General features: G+C 38.0%; 1 protein-coding gene across 1 annotated transcript in view; it reads right to left on the bottom strand.

Annotated features, from left to right (window-relative positions):
• The window catches only part of BMPER (BMP binding endothelial regulator), a 210,095-nt gene that overhangs the window by 106,568 nt on the left and 87,463 nt on the right, over positions 1–16,064 (bottom strand). Inside the window, exons 7-8 of the mRNA XM_083376518.1 lie at positions 1,684–1,783; positions 393–502 (exon numbers count right to left, since the gene is read on the bottom strand). Coding sequence (XP_083232644.1) covers positions 393–502; positions 1,684–1,783 — 210 coding nt within the window. The remainder of the gene's footprint in view (positions 1–392; positions 503–1,683; positions 1,784–16,064) is intronic.

The following is a 16,064-nucleotide window of genomic DNA, read 5'->3' on the forward strand; positions in this document are numbered from 1 at the left end:
AAGTAATTTGGCTTCTGCCAACATAGTAGTTCCTGTAGATAACCAAGCAAGGGGCAACCCCATCTCTGCAAATAAGGAGAGCATCTATGTTCACAATCAGACTGTGCATGTCTCTTCCACAACTGCCTTGAGTAATTGTTTGCCTGGATCTGAGGACAGCAGCATGTACAGGCAAGTTTTAGATATTTTGGCTCCAATACACAAAATACTTTAAAACAGGAGTTAAATATTCATACAGAAATTATGCGTGTTTCCAAGGTTCCAGTTCTTGAACTTACCTATTCTCAGAGACTTATGAGAAGTAACTGTCATATTACAAAAGTCATTGGCAGCAAGTTCACTAGTCTCAGATTATATCAAATTTGTCATAAAAAGAATTATTAATGCCTCACCCTGCATGTACACTTTGTACAGTTGTCATACATAAAGGACGCTCCGTTGTCATAAACATCACTATGAAAGAGGCAACTTCCAAAGGGGAGATCAAACACTTTCCTCTGCCCTGCATATAAATAAGAGAAAGGGAATGTAATTAAAAGAAAACTGCTTTGTAGCAAAATCAACTGTCAGCTACAATGTATTATTGCCTGTGTAAGTCAGTTTTATTTTATTGTGAATTAGAGTGTAAAAATAATAATAAAAGTAGTGTTAAATCTATGATAGCATAATTTCATATCCATAAATTCAACACCTTTTATTCTGACTAGCAATGGCATTCCACAATATGGAGAAAAGTTATTTTCCTAAGCTTTCTACCTGAGTTCATTAAAGAAGCAAAAGATGAATGTAAAATTTATTTCTATGCTAGCCTTCTTCAGTTTGACACCGTTCAGGTATACTGATACTTTAGAATTTAGAAATTTCAGACTGCAGAAGATAAAGTTACTACATCTCAGCTGCAAGAATCTGAACCAGTTAATAACATGATAACATAGCCTGTTATATAGGGTAGAACATTTACCTCCAGTGTGCTGAGAATAGACCAATGGAATATACCTATGGAATATTAATAGTCTGCTTTTGGGAAAACATTACCATAATTTTAAAAAATATTTTATATATCTCCATTTCAGAGTCATGCCATACCAAAAAAAAGGTTTAGTGGCAAAAACTCTTTTCACAATTTGTACAAAAAAAGAGTCCTTGGCATCTCCTCAGCTTGGTTGTTTTCTTGCAGATGTTTTATTACCTGGCTAGATAACGTTTTCAGTGCTAGAAAGAGTGGAGTTTGCTCTTGTTTATATGAACATTTGGAACCAAAATTTCTCTAAAAGTTGTGGTATGTCCCTGTAACTATAAAAACATAATCAAGATCTAAGCTTATTTCTTATAAATAAAAATGGAAAATAAATTAGGACCCTGTGGTGCTCTAAATTCAGTTCCAAAAAATGGTTCATAGCAAGTGGGAACATGAATGTAAAATGTAAAAGCAACAAGCATTTTTAGATTTTTATCTGATACACAGCATAGCCTTAATAGAAATACAATATAACATAACATAAAAATTATGCAATATAGTATTTTCAATAATTGTGGTCCATGTTTCACAAAATTAACCTGTTCACTACTCTGCTTTAACAGCACAATGCAATTTACTGAGTTAGCAACATATTTTCTAATATGTTATGGATTGTGAGAAATGTTCCTTGTAAATGCAATATTCCTATGAAAGTAACCACTTACCTACACATTTTGGGCAACACTGTCCAGAAAGTGTGTGACTGAGATGTTGGGGACATGAAAGAATGGGACACACTTCCTGTATACAATGTGTCCTTCCACCCTAAAAACAAATAAACCCCAAAGGATATTTAGAAAAGAAATACATGCTATGGTATAAATAGACTGATTCAATATTTAAAATACACACTAACAGAGCCTTGTTACACACTAAAAGAGCCTTGGTGGAGCAGTGGGCTAATGCCTCCTTAAGTAACACCAGCTGCCTGCAATTAGTGCAGGTTCGCATCCCACCAGGCTCAAGGTTGACTCAGCCTTCCATCCTTCCGAGGTAGGTAAAATGAGGACCCAGATTGTTGGGGGCAATTAAGCTGACTTTGTAATAATGCCGCTTGGGGTGTGTGTGTGAAAGCCCTAACAAGCAGGCATATACATAGAATGAAGGCTACTGCTAAGCTTGTAAGCCGCCCTGAGTCTTCGGAGAAGGGCGGGATATAAATGGAATTAAAATAAAATAAAAAATAAAAATAAAAAAAATAACAGTGTAAAAAAACAACAGAACTCAATTGCATGATGCACATGCTTCCAGGATTACATAAAAATCAAATTCAGGTAAGACAAAATAACAAAACCTCAGATGGAATCTCTAGAAATCTAACTTCATTATTACTATATCTGACCTGGGATTGCACTTTTTAAAGCATATTTTAGGACCATGCCAACTTAATGAAATTGAATTCTGAAAACAATGTAATATTCTGTGCTTTTGTAGAGCTGTATGTCTCCAATCCTTTTCCTAAAGTTACAGGCAGTAGAGTGAATATAGAGAATAGAGTAAACACTTTTTCAGATAATATTGAGCTATAATATCTTTTAGATGATGACTCACCATGGATGGAATTTCTTTCTATAGAAATACATCCCACCCATCATCCATTGGATATCTGGATTTTTTAGACAAGCTTTTTTCTATAAATTCATTTTTTTAAACTTGGAGGTCATGTTTTTATTAATTAATTAATTCTACACATTTGTTTGTTAGCAATTTTTAAAATTGTAGGTAATTAGTTTATGCATTTAATATTGGATGCTTCATTATACCACTATTATGCAGTGATAGCAGAAGATTGCAGATGATACCACTCTAATGGCAGAAAGTGAAGAACTAAAGAGCCTCTTCTTGTGGGTGAAGAAGGAGAGTGCAAAACTTGGGTTGAAACTTAACATTAAGAAAACCAAGATCATGGCATCCGGCCCTCTCAATTCCTAGCAAATAGATGGGGAAGAAATGGAGGTAGTGACAGAGTTTATTTTCCTGGGCTCCAAGATCACCGCAGATGGGGACTGTAGCCAAGAAATTAAAAGACGCTTGCTCCTCGGGAAGAAAGCCATGGCAAATCTAGACAGCACACTAAAAAGCATAGATATCACCGTGTCAGCAAAAGTGTGTATAGTCAAGGCTATGGTCTTCCCAGTTGCAACGTATGGCAGTGAAAGCTGGACCATAAGAAAGGCTGAGCGCCAAAGAATTGAGGCCTTTGAACTATGGTGCTGGAGAAGACTCTTGTGAGTCCCTTGGACTGCAAGGCATTCAAACTGGTCAGTCCTAGAGGAGATCAACCCTGACTGCTCTTTAGAAGGCCAGATCCTGAAGCTAAAACTTAAATACTTTGGCCACCTAATGAGAAGGAAGGACTCACTGGAGAAGAGCCTAATGCTGGGAAAGATTGAGGACAATAGAAGAAGGGGACGACAGAGAATGAGGTGGCTGGATGGAGTCACTGAAGCAGTAGGCGTGAGCTTAAATGGACTCCAGAAGATGGTAGAGAACAGGAAGGCTTGGAGGAACGTTGTCCATAGTTTCACGATGGGTCGGACACGACTTCGCAGCTAACAACAACAACAGCAGAAGATTTTGGATCTGAACAACACAAAAGTTTTTGTAACAAAAAACAAAATATGTTTAATGTTATAAGATCGGCCATTCTCATTATTTTTTATAAAACAATACTAATAGTAGGCTGGGAGGAAACTAAAGAACTTAAGCCATAAAAGTCTATGGATTGCTTTTTTATTCCAACCTGCCTGCAAAACAAAATCTTGTCTATGTTTCTAGGCTTCCAGATGCACTTGATTTAGTTTTAAAAAATATTATAAACAAATACATAGAAATCTGGCATATTGTAAAACAAAACAGCTTTTTTGCATCATCTTTATTTCCAAGAATTTCTGTGGAACCCATATGGAACAGATACTCAAAATTACAAAATGTCCATCACCTCATAGGTTGGCTAAACACGGCATAAAGGTTCTCTGTCTCATTATTAGGAGCCATTTTCTGATTCTACTTCCTTGAAAAGTAAATAAGTACAATTGATATTGGATTTGAAGTCAAATGCTTATCAGGAGGAGGAGGAGGAGGAGGAGGAGGAGGAGGAGGAGGAGGAGGAGGAGGAGGAGGAGGAGGAGGAGGAGGAGGAGGAGGAGGAGGAGGGGGAGGAGGAACTCAGGCAGGAATCAAAGATGCTTATACCAGTAAACATCTTGATTAATTTTTGCCTAGAATCCTAGCTACCAAGATCCTTCCTTGGAAATTAATTCTGCTTGTCTTCAGATTCTCCCTCTTGCTGATTCTTGGGATATGTTTGCTTCAGTGAGTCTACTATGTATATATGAAACCTGGAATGAATTTATGATTTTGATACAAGATTGATGGATTTATTAATATTTGCCAAAACAGGCCAGTCTTGGTTTTTGTAATGAACCTGGATACATGATAACAAGGTGCTACAGAAAAAATATATATGCTAAATTACAAGTTAGCTTGGTATAGGAATATTCAACTAGAAGCCAGGAGCCCAGGAAAAGAAACAAACTGAAACCTTGGAAGAAGAGAAAAGCAATGTCAAATTCTATTTAAGGGGAAAAACCCTCTTAGAGCTAAATGGTAAAATATCAGATAAATAACGAGGCTTATCTGCTATAAAATTGTTCAAGGAGTAGAGCCAGTTTGGCATGGTAGTTAAGGTACCAAGTCAGAAAACCAGGAGACCTGGAATTCTAGTCCTGCCTTAGGCATACAGCCAGTTGAGTGACCTTGGGCCAGTTGCCGTCTCTCAGCTATAGGAAGCAGACAAGGACAAATCACTTCCAAAAACCCTTGCCAAAAAAACTAAAGGGATTAAATCCAGGCAGCTGCTAGGAGTCAAAAACTGATTTAAAATCAAACAAAGAAAGAAAGTGGAATGCAACCTTCATCAAGAAAGGTTACAATTGCATGGATGCATGGATGGATGGATGGATGTCTGACAAGATTCTGGAGAAGGCTTTAAAGCAACAGGGTTAGTTGGTGTGTTATTAATCCAGATCTCAATGTTAACTCAGTGAAATGATCACCAAAACCAAAAGAGGATTTGTTATGGAAGCCCATATATCTTGGAAGCAAGGCATCACTACTTGGAACTTTGAGGCTAAATCCATGGCTCATCCTTGATAGATATAAAGGGCATACCAAAATCCATCAACAGTGCCTGGACACAGAAAAGTATTTTTGTTCCATCTGAAACAGGTTTTGGATAGGACATATAGGTGGAACTATGGACTGAGTAGTTTACAACATTGCATAATATTTTTAAAGCCTATCCAGAGTGTTATCAATCTTATTGCTAAATAAGCCATCTCCATCAAAAGGAACATTGTCAATTCTAACTTTTAATCTCAAATATGAGTCATGGTGATACAGGGTAATGGAAAACATGTCATAATTTTGACTGACAAGCTAGTTGCATGATGAATTCCTGCTTTGCAAAAACTTCTGCTTCTGTATGAATAGTTATTTGTCTATTTCTTTAAATGAAACAGAAATGGGGAGAAGCAGCCAGTCCAGGACACAATCTGGTGGTGGAATTCCAGAACAATCTGGTATAGAAGATTAATACTTGTAGTGGTTTGTGTCACTATATCTTAGGCTGTTCCAGATAGAATGGAACATGTATCAGAACTATGAAAAGACCTGAAAGGATCAATGATCTATTATGAAGGAAGGAATATTCTTTATTGGCCAAGTGTCACTGGACACACAAGGAATTTTTCTCTGGTGCATAAGCTCTCATTGTATATATATGAACAAAAAAGTGGTAAGTCATAGATCATAAATCATAAAATGCAATCATAAATCATAAGATACAAACAAGTGATAAATCATAAGATACCAGTAGGAGAAGATAGTAGGAAAGATGAGAAAGTTATGAATATGAGAAGGATAGTAGCAATACAGCCCTATTACACGGTTAGATATCCTTAGGGATAAGACAGTGCTGTGGGAATTATGTGTTTAGCAGAGTGATGACATGGGGGGGAAAACTATCTTTGTGTTTTGACATACAATGCCCATAATGGCATCCTGAGGGGAGAAGTTGAAATAGTTTATGTCCAGGATGTGAGAGGGCTGTAGATATTTTCTCAGTCCTGTTTCAGTCTCTTGCAGTATACGGGTTGTCAATGGAAGCCTGGCTGGTTGCAATTGCTTTTTCTGCAGTCCTAACTAACCATTGAAGTCTGGATCTGTCCTGTCTGGTTGCTGTGACAAACTAGACAGATACAGAAGTACAAATGACAGACTCAGTAATTCCTCTGTAGAACTGTATCAGCAGCTCCTTGTTGCAATCTGAGCTTTCTGAGTTGACGCAGGAAGAACATTCTCTTTTGCCTTTTTAATGATGGTTCCAATGTTAGCTGTCCATTTCAAGTCCTAGGAGATGATAGAATCCAGAAACTTGAACGTCTCTATTTTGATACTGTGTTATTTAGAAGTGTAAGAATACGAAGCCTTTTCTTAAAATCTACTATAATTTCTACAGTTTTAAGTATGCATCACAGGGCCAGTTGTTTAATCTCTGTCTGTATGCAGATTCATCATTATGTCACATAAAACCAATGACTGTTATATCATCTGCAAACTTCAGAATTTTAACAGAGGGATCCTTCAAGATACAGCCATTTGTATCATTGAAGGAAAAGTTTTCATCAGGGTTCAGTCCAAGCCAGGAATAAACAACATGGTTACTGCTTTAGAAAGAAGGTTGTAGTTTATTGAAGAGGAGAGCCAGACAGAAAAGTGGTTCTGGAAGAAAAGAGTGCACATGTAGTAGGGAGTGCACATGTAGTAGGGTTTTTATACCCTCTTGGGCTGTTGTTTGGAATTGTTTCCTGTTCCTGTTTGAGGCTTTGTATTTCCTGTGTCATGTACTTTGACCTGAATCTGAGTGTGCCCCTTTGGCATCTGTGGGTTAATCCTATTATGTCCTGTCCTAGAGTTTAGGTGGGATACATAGATTTTAGGTGTCTTTGTCTTCCTAAGCTTCTAGTTGGAGGGCTCCAACCTCCTGAATGGATTATTACATCTGCATTTCTACAGAGCTGGTTTCTGCTTGGGGGAAGGAGACTTGGAGCTATTAATAAAAACTGGGCATGTTTTTCTGCCTCTTTAAGATCCTATGAGAAAATATAATATTCTGCTCTTTTAATATTTCCTTCTCTGGGGGTGGGGACTGACTTCCCACAGTACATAGAGAAAGGAATAATGGAACATAGGACCAACCTAAACCAATGCAGAACAACTGTAACTTGGGTGATACACCATCATAAATTACCAAAACTGTAAATTAAACTGTAAAGCAAATTAATAATTAATCCCAGGTGGCACTTTTAAATGAATGATGATAAGGAAACCATAGGAGTACAACCATGCATTTAGTTTTAAAATTATAATTATATTAAAAATTTTATTTAGCATCTTTCATAAGAATCCAGGTTTTACATGAATGTCATTTAAGAGGAAAATTATACATTATATAGTTCAGTATATATAGTTTGTAACTCCTGTAGAATACATAAGGAATGGCCTTGAAAGAAAGAAGCAAGAGCTGCTACAGAGGCATTGGTCAGATAAACAGAAGTTAAGTCCCTTCCAGGAAGCTGACTTGTCAAATGTCTCCGACAAGCTCCTCCCTAATCCCCACAAAGATAAAAGGAGAGGGGGGAAGATTCAAGATTCTATTACTATGGAATTAGTAAATAGTAAAATTTTACTATTTATTATGTTTACTATTCATGTATCTAGAAATATCCAAATAAAAATGAAAATGCCTTCTCAAACTAGCTTCAATATAATTGTTTGATTAGCTTAACATAATGTGCCATTTTTTTGGAAATGGGCTTCATTGATTTGATTCATTGTGCGCTACATTTTGATGGTGTTATGATATTTTAAAAAATATTAATAGCTTATAAATGTTAAATTATTCTTTATATATTTTCACATCTTGAATATTAAAGGTAATATTTAATAACATGGATAAATATTTAATAACCCAGGGGGGAAATGTTGTGGAAAAAACCTGATCAATTTGGTTAGCTGTTAAAAAAGACTCCTGATTCACATACCATAAAATCCTTGGAATATTAAAATTCCATGTAATTATGAGACTAGTCCTCTTTTGGAATAACGTTTTTTGTGTGGTTGCATTCAGCTGCAACAACTTTTTTGTATGCTGTCCATCAGCTAGCAATTTAGATCAAAAGGAAGCCACTGAATTACAACCATTCTTCTCCACAAATGGCAAACATATTGAAACATATGATGCCGCAGGTTAAAGCTGTACTGTTGTTTGTCGCATATTCTAACTTCCAAGAGTTCTGCTTCCAAAGAACACAAGAGCAAACTTTGGTTTCTCAGCCTTATAGCAGAATGCATTATACTGATTTCAGTGGATTTCTTCTTAATAAAGAAGCTATGTTAAACCTATAACACAGCAATCTGATTTTATTCAATGAATACACTTTTATTTATTTTAACTCATTAAGCTGAATATTTTAATCCACTAATTATACTAACACACTTCCTGACTTTTAGACTTAGAAACATACAAAATATATATTACACCCTGCTTATAATTTATGCCATAGAAGTCCCATTGCTTGTTGCATCAGCCGTAATTGTGGTTTCTTATCCCATGCACCAAGCCAAGGTTAGCATAAACCATGAAATAAAAATCACCTTCAGTTATGGTTACAATTTCTGTTTGCTGGCTGATTAGAAACTGTTTTGAATTTGTGGTGCTCCAATTTTTCTTGGTGGATTATGTGAATTAACCTTTTCCATATGAAGCAAATCAGGAATTTTAGGTTTCATCCTCTACTTAATGAGATGGGGCTTAACACTGGAACTTGACAATAAGAGTTCTGACCAGTTAAAGTGGAGCGACATGTATATGTGAATATTGTTGATAACTGAAGCTGCAAGGTAGGCAGTCTCCTTTTGAAGGAAACCCTCTTCCCACATCCTGGCTCTTTGGCTCCTTTCCATCCCACCAATGAAGTCAACATGCTATGGCACTTCACCACATCAGTGCGCTTGTTAAAACCAAACAACTTTCCCTCTCCTAACAGTATCTGTAAGGGGAACACGATGGAATGTATGCCTCACCACAAACCATTGTCTCATTTACTTGCAGCTAATGTCAAAAAACAACTACAAAAGCCTGGGAGTATACTGTGATTCACATGTTGTCCTTTCTCATCATCACAATTTGCACTGTTTCCCACCACCACCACCACCTTTGTTCCTGAAATGCCCAACCCAACATAAAACAATGAGAAAGATGGGGGTCTTTTTTCTTTTTCTTTTGCTGGTCCTTTTAGTCAACCAGACTTTAGTTAATTCCAGACACATTATATGTGGAAAACCTATATCTATTTCAATTGTTCCTTTAGTCAACCAGAGAGAATGTTCCTTAGGAGTTCTGGAAGTTACGAAGCCAACAATATCAGGATATTAATGGAGCAGCACAAAAATACTTCTCAGAGACAGATGTGTTCTTCGTGTTACATGAATAAGCAATAAATTCAGGTGTGCCACCCTCCCCACTCCTATGTAACCACAAAAGTCCAAAAGCAGACCAATTGTGATTAGTCTTGCAGTGTTTTCTAAGAAAGACTAATTATAACATACCAAGATTGGGACATAATCACTGTTTAAAAACTAAAACAATAACTTCCACTTTGTTATTCAGAAACATGCAAGAAGGAAAAGAAGAGAAGAGCCAGGGAAACTGAGTCTTGCATAATGTCTGTATTATGTCCAAATATAAGCAGGAACCAAACCGCATTTTGATGGGAACAATTTAAGAAAGGAAACGGAGACACTGACTGAAGTTTCATCATAGAACATTGAAGTTGAGGACATGAATAATGGAAAGGAAAATAAGAGGGGGGAAGAAAGCAAACCAGATGTGAACTTGTAGCTTTTGTAACCAATATGCGATACAGCAAAATATTAAAATTCAATATGTAGAACAAAGTAACCAGAACATAAAAATGGGAAAATCATAGTAGGAAGGATTATTTTTGTTATTTAGAGTAGCATGTATGAGGAAATAATACTGAAGAGATTATTTCCTACATTCATAATTAGCTGCATAATAAAGATCTTTCTAAAAATAGCCTGGAAATTGAAACCCACTAGTTTTAATCTCCAGAAGTTGAACTAGACAAACAGCTACGCATATCTATATTACAGTGCAATCCTAAATGAACAAAATTACATGAGGAAGTAAACATATGTGTGCGTATGTGTGTGTGCGCGCACACACACATACAAACACACATACACACTGATACTATTGAACTTTGGTGTTAGAGAAGACTGTCCCATGGACAGCCAAGAAACAAATAAATGGAATATCAAATATCAAACAAATTGATCCAGAATTCTTATCTGAGGTATAAGTGACCAGGTTCAAATGATCCTACTCTGGACACATTATGTGTGAAAAACTATCTCTGAAGCTAGAGCTGTGCTTTGAAGCTGGAGAATGCTCCGATGTTGAGAAAAGTGGAATGAAAGAAGAGGATGATCAAATGCAAGGTGAATAGACTTAGTTACAGTGTGATGGATGCACTGTTGGAAGAACTGAGGGACCAGATTAAGGACAAATAGTCCTGGGGGGAAAAAACCCTATCGATATAGTCACTAAGGGTTGACATCAATTTGTTGGCACATAATGGATCACTCAATCAATGAACCATTTCCATAGCTCCAGTTGTTTAACTTAGCCAAAAGGTTAAAGTAAAAAATTGGATGGTTTCAATTCCCCCCCCCCAATTATAGAGCAAATTGTTTCACTGCATGTTGTAATGCCCTAAGAGACAAATTAATTTTTTAAAACCTGGAAGAGAAACTAGGACGAGTGGAGGCTGGCTGGCTACTTACCGCCAATTTGGTTCAGGTCTCACTTTCTAATCCACAATTGTGAGACCTGGACTCACAATTTATCTGCAGTCTAATCAGGGAAATCAGGAAATTTGCATGCTATCAAACATATTAGGTATTCCTGAGGAAACATCTTTCTGGAAAAGACTGGGTGGGTGGGTTAGAGGCTGTATATTTACATTGTAATTGCTGAGATGGCTGATTTTAAACAGCCAACCTGAGCTGTTTAAATAGTTGCAGAAAAACAACTCTCCAGATGTAGTCATCATGCTATCTAAACTATGTAGCTTTATAGCCATAGATCAATGCACAATTTCTCATAAAGATTGGGAATTACAGAAGTTGTAGTCCAACACATCTGGTTGGGCATCGTACTAAAGAAAGCTTAGTTACTGGATGGAAACCCCAGCAATTTCTCTATTTCTAAATACTTACAATGCACTGTGGTAATATTCTTTTACTGAACATATACTAATTCTGATAGACTGCACACTCAAGTCTACGCAACAGACGCTTGCCTCTTAAAGAAGATTTGCAATCCATGCTTATCACATATATCAACTTCAGAAATACAAGATTTCATACCTTTCAACTTCCATCAGCATAGTTATCAAAAGATACCTGGACCATAAATTAATACTTCTTCTTTTAATTACAGACATTGGAGACCAGAAATATTATAGCTAATTCAGTCTCTCAATAAAAACTTTGTTACTTTGCACAAACTAGTGCATATCTGCAAAATCAGAATCTTCACACCGTTTTTAACCAATTAACATTTAAAATCCTACTCATAGTATCAGTTCTGCATCCATTATGATAACATGTGTATGATCTGTGTCTAATACCTTTAAGATCTAAATACCATACAGGATTATAAAATCAGGCTTCTGGAATTAGTAAGCACTTGTTAATAAAATCTATGTGGGTTTGAAGTCTTCACTTTTTATAGTACCACAGATCTCTGCTTCTGCCACAATTTGCTAGCCTTTATTGTTCCATGGGGACTCTAAATTCTTTTTTGTAATAATACAGGTGTCCGCAAAGATCATAACCCCCCATTAACAAAAGTTAACCTATACTGGAAAAATCAGGATTGGAGGAACTCCAAACAGAGACTGGGAAGGTTTCACTGCCAATTTTTAAAGAGGTTTCCACAGTCAGAGATGAGTTAAAAATCATGCATTTTGACATATACTATTCCTCGGCAGTGCTTGATTTTATTTCCTTCTCTGCTTCCTTTTCTCCTTGTTCCAGAACATTACAATAAAAGCAATTTAATACTCTTTTACACTGACCAGCATTGTGTGTTAATGTGGAGACTAGATGGGAGTCAAGGATTGTTCACCCAATTAATGTCAACGCTGCAACTTCGTTTTCGGTTGCCACAGTTGAGGGGGGGATGTGTGCTTTTAATGTTAGACAAAACAATAAATTGTCCTGTGGGAACCAAGGTCATTGCTGCTTGGGTTTTGGCGGGCTCAGCTTTTTGCTAGAAAGCCTGCCAAAGTAGTTTATTGGGAAATGCAATCAATGACATATTACTGGGGTGGGAATTTCAACTTTGTAACCTTTGGGACAGAACTTCAGTCTTGGTTTCACTTTTGATCGTGTGGATAAATATGTTCTTTAAGAAAACCTCTTGCCTTGGAGTTCTATATTTACTGGTCTCATCTATCAGAACCATGCTATTTAATGCATTGTTGGCTAAATCATTACTTTGAAAAAATATTCACAGCTAATCTGTTCTTGGTAAAGTATGCAGATTGATCTGAAAATCACAGGCTTGAGCATGAAGAGTTGTCAACCTATGCTTAGCCAGTATCCAAGCACCTCTGTGAATCATAGTGAGTTTTATTTTATATTATTAAAGGACAAAGACAGCTTTTCCTTCATTTCTCAAAGTTCCTTTGAAAACCAGAACACCCTGATTTTCACTGGGGTCTGGGAAGTCCAAATGGGCACAATCTGATCATAAATCACCATTGTCCTCTCATTTCAAGCAGTGACTAAAGAAACCAAGAAATTTTTAAAAAATAACAGCCATTTCCTTACCATGCACAAAACCTAGGTGGGCATATTTCCAAGTAGGAAAGCCCCCTTCTGTGCTCAACCACATTTCAATAAAGCTTACAAAGTTGTCCCTCTCATTCATAATAAAATCAGAGATGAGGCAAATCTTATTACAAATCAACCCTGCATTAAGCAGAAACTCTGAACTCTGCTCAGTGCTTAAGTACTGAGGCTCTGAAGACAAGACATTAGGCTAAAGCATAGTGAAGTAGAATATGTCATTCACCAGGTCTGTCTTCCCTAACAGCTGCCCACCCCTATCTTCCATCATATTTCACCTTGTTCATACATCTAGAGCAGACAGATAATATATATACACACAGGGATGGCAACTTTTCCAGCTTGCAGATGAAAAAAATATTGAATATTGCTGACCGAACCACATTTCCAGAACCTTATCCTAAATTCTTATGAGATGTCTTGTGAAAGAGTAAATATTTCATGAGATGTTGAACCTCCAACACAATCATAAGAGTGTTTCACACAATTGCGCCAAAAACTTGTAAGATTAAGCAGCCTCATCAGATTTGTTTTCAATAAAAATGATATCAATATAGTATATAATAAAATTGTCCCAAAAGTAACACAGGTTATTTTCTATCATTTCTTCTCTCTTTCCTGCTTTAAGTCCCCCAAACAAATGTTATATTCCATATCTAAATGTGAATAATGGCTGATCCAGACAAGTTCATTCCCTCTGAGAGATAACATTAATGGGACTTAAGTCCACCTTCCTCAGCTTGGCTCTAACTCCCAAAATAGGAAACCTTTATCATATTTGCATTTGTATACCTCTTTGTTGTTTAGTTTTCCTCACCTTTTCTTTCAATCAGAACCAAAGAACCATAGTAAATATCTAGCATCAGAAAATGCATTTACTGTTGCCTTAGATTGGAAAATGTTAAATATTCTTGGATTCCCCTTATTTTTCTGTTTTCCAGAAAGTGATAATCTAAGAATTTAGAGGGAACAAAGGGATTATCTTGGTGGAACAGTGGGCTAATGCCTCCTTAAGTAACACCAGCTGCCTGCAATTAGTGCAGGTTCGAGTCCCAACAGGCTCAAGGGTTGACTCACCCTTCCAGCCTTCCGAGGTAGGTAAAATGAGGACCCAGATTGTTGGGGGCAATAAGGTGACTTTGTAATAATGCCGCTTGGGGGGGGCGAAAGCCCCCTAATAAGCAGGTATATACATAGAATGAAGGCTATTGCTAAGCACATTGATTTGTGCTTTAAATTGTAAGCCGCCCTGAGTCTTCGGAGAAGGGCGGGATATAAATGGGATATATATATATATAGTTTAGTTTAGTTTATAGTTTTATTTAATTTATATACTGCCCTTCTCCTTGGTGGGGACTCAGGGCGGTTCACAGGGCATATACAAAAAAGACAATACAAAAATTAAAAAAGATTAAACCCATGCCCAGTTAAAAACAGTGAACAAATCCAAAACAACTATTAAAACCCATCCCCGTCAGGCCAGACCAGCTATTTCAAATAGGTGGGTCTTCAGGTCACGACGGAAAGTTCGGAGGTCTGGTGCCATCCGGAGCTCCACCGGCAGTTGGTTCCATAATGCCGGAGCGCCCACAGAGAAGGCCCTCCCCCTGGGGGCCACCAGTCGGCATTCCCTGACTGGCGGCACCCTGAGGAGGCCCTCTCTGTGGGAACGCACAGGGCGGAGGGGAGTTGACGCCGGCAGCAGGTGGTCCCTGAGGTATCCCGGACCCATGCCATGTAAGGACTTAAAGATCGTTACCAAAACCTTGAACCTCACCCGAAAGACAACTGGTAACCAATGCAGCTCGCGGAGCAAAGGTGTAACATGGGAGTACCGGGAAACTCCCAAGACAACTCTCGCGGCCGCATTCTGTACCAGCTGGAGCCTCCGAGTGGTCTTCAAGGGAAGCCCCATGTAGAGAGCATTACAGTAGTCAAGGCGAGAGGTCACGAGCGCATGAGTGACCGTACACAGGGCATCCCGGTTCAGATAGGGCCGCAACTGGCGCACCAGGCGAACCTGGGCGAAAGCCCCCCTAGTCACGGCCACTATATGATCTTCCAGGGTAAGCCGTGAATCTAGGAGGACTCCCAAGTTGCGAGCCCTATCCACGGGGGGTAAGAGCTCACCCCCCATAGAAAGAGATGGAACATTTTGAATGTCCCGGGATGCCGGAATGTACAGCCACTCAGTCTTGTCAGGGTTGAGTTGAAGTCTGTTCCTCCCCATCCAGACCCGAACCGCCTCCAGGCAACGGGGCATCACAGCGAGGGCATCACTGGGGTGGTTTGGGGTCGAAAAGAAAAGTTGGGTATATATATATATATATATATATATATATATATATTTGTTTTCTGAGGTTTTCGCGGGTGCCTGTATGTGGATCCTTGGTTTTTCGGGTTTTCCCCCACGTAGAACTAAAGGTGTAAGCGCAACGTTTCGACGGAATCCCATCCGTCATCATCAGGCTGGTGGTTTTGGCTTCCTTCTTCTGGATCTTTGGATCTTTGGTCATATGGATCTTTGGTCATTCGGGTTTTTCCCCGCGTAGAATTGAAGGTGTAGGAGCAAGCTGAGCAGGAGGGAGGAGACACCTATTTCCTCAAATGGATGAATACTCATCCATAAGAAATTTCTTTCCTCCTACTTTTTCTTCCAGTGTACAGTATTTTCAGCTGTATAAATGGGCAGACTTTATGAGCCAGCTTTACAGTAATTCCAATCTAGCAATGTCAGCCCATCTTTTAACAACATGCAAAGATGTCATCTGAAATTGTTTTAGAAATGCAGCATAGTTGTGTGGCCAAATTGTAAGTATAAGCCACTGGTTAACTGCTGAAATACCTTCCACCCACAATGACAAAATAATAGCTGCTGCTATGCAAAAAGCAGGTTTGGTGTTGGAGCCAAGTGCCTTGTTTATTTAGATATATGCTTCAGTGCTCTTCTAAGTGGAGGCTGATGACAGATGTGTTTTTAAGGAAAAATATTAACTCTAAAAAATGTCAGCATCTGTTCTTTTTCAGCCAAGCCTTACAA

Source organism: Vipera ursinii, assembly GCF_947247035.1.
Source record: "Vipera ursinii genome assembly, chromosome: Z".
NCBI lineage: Eukaryota > Metazoa > Chordata > Lepidosauria > Squamata > Viperidae > Vipera > Vipera ursinii.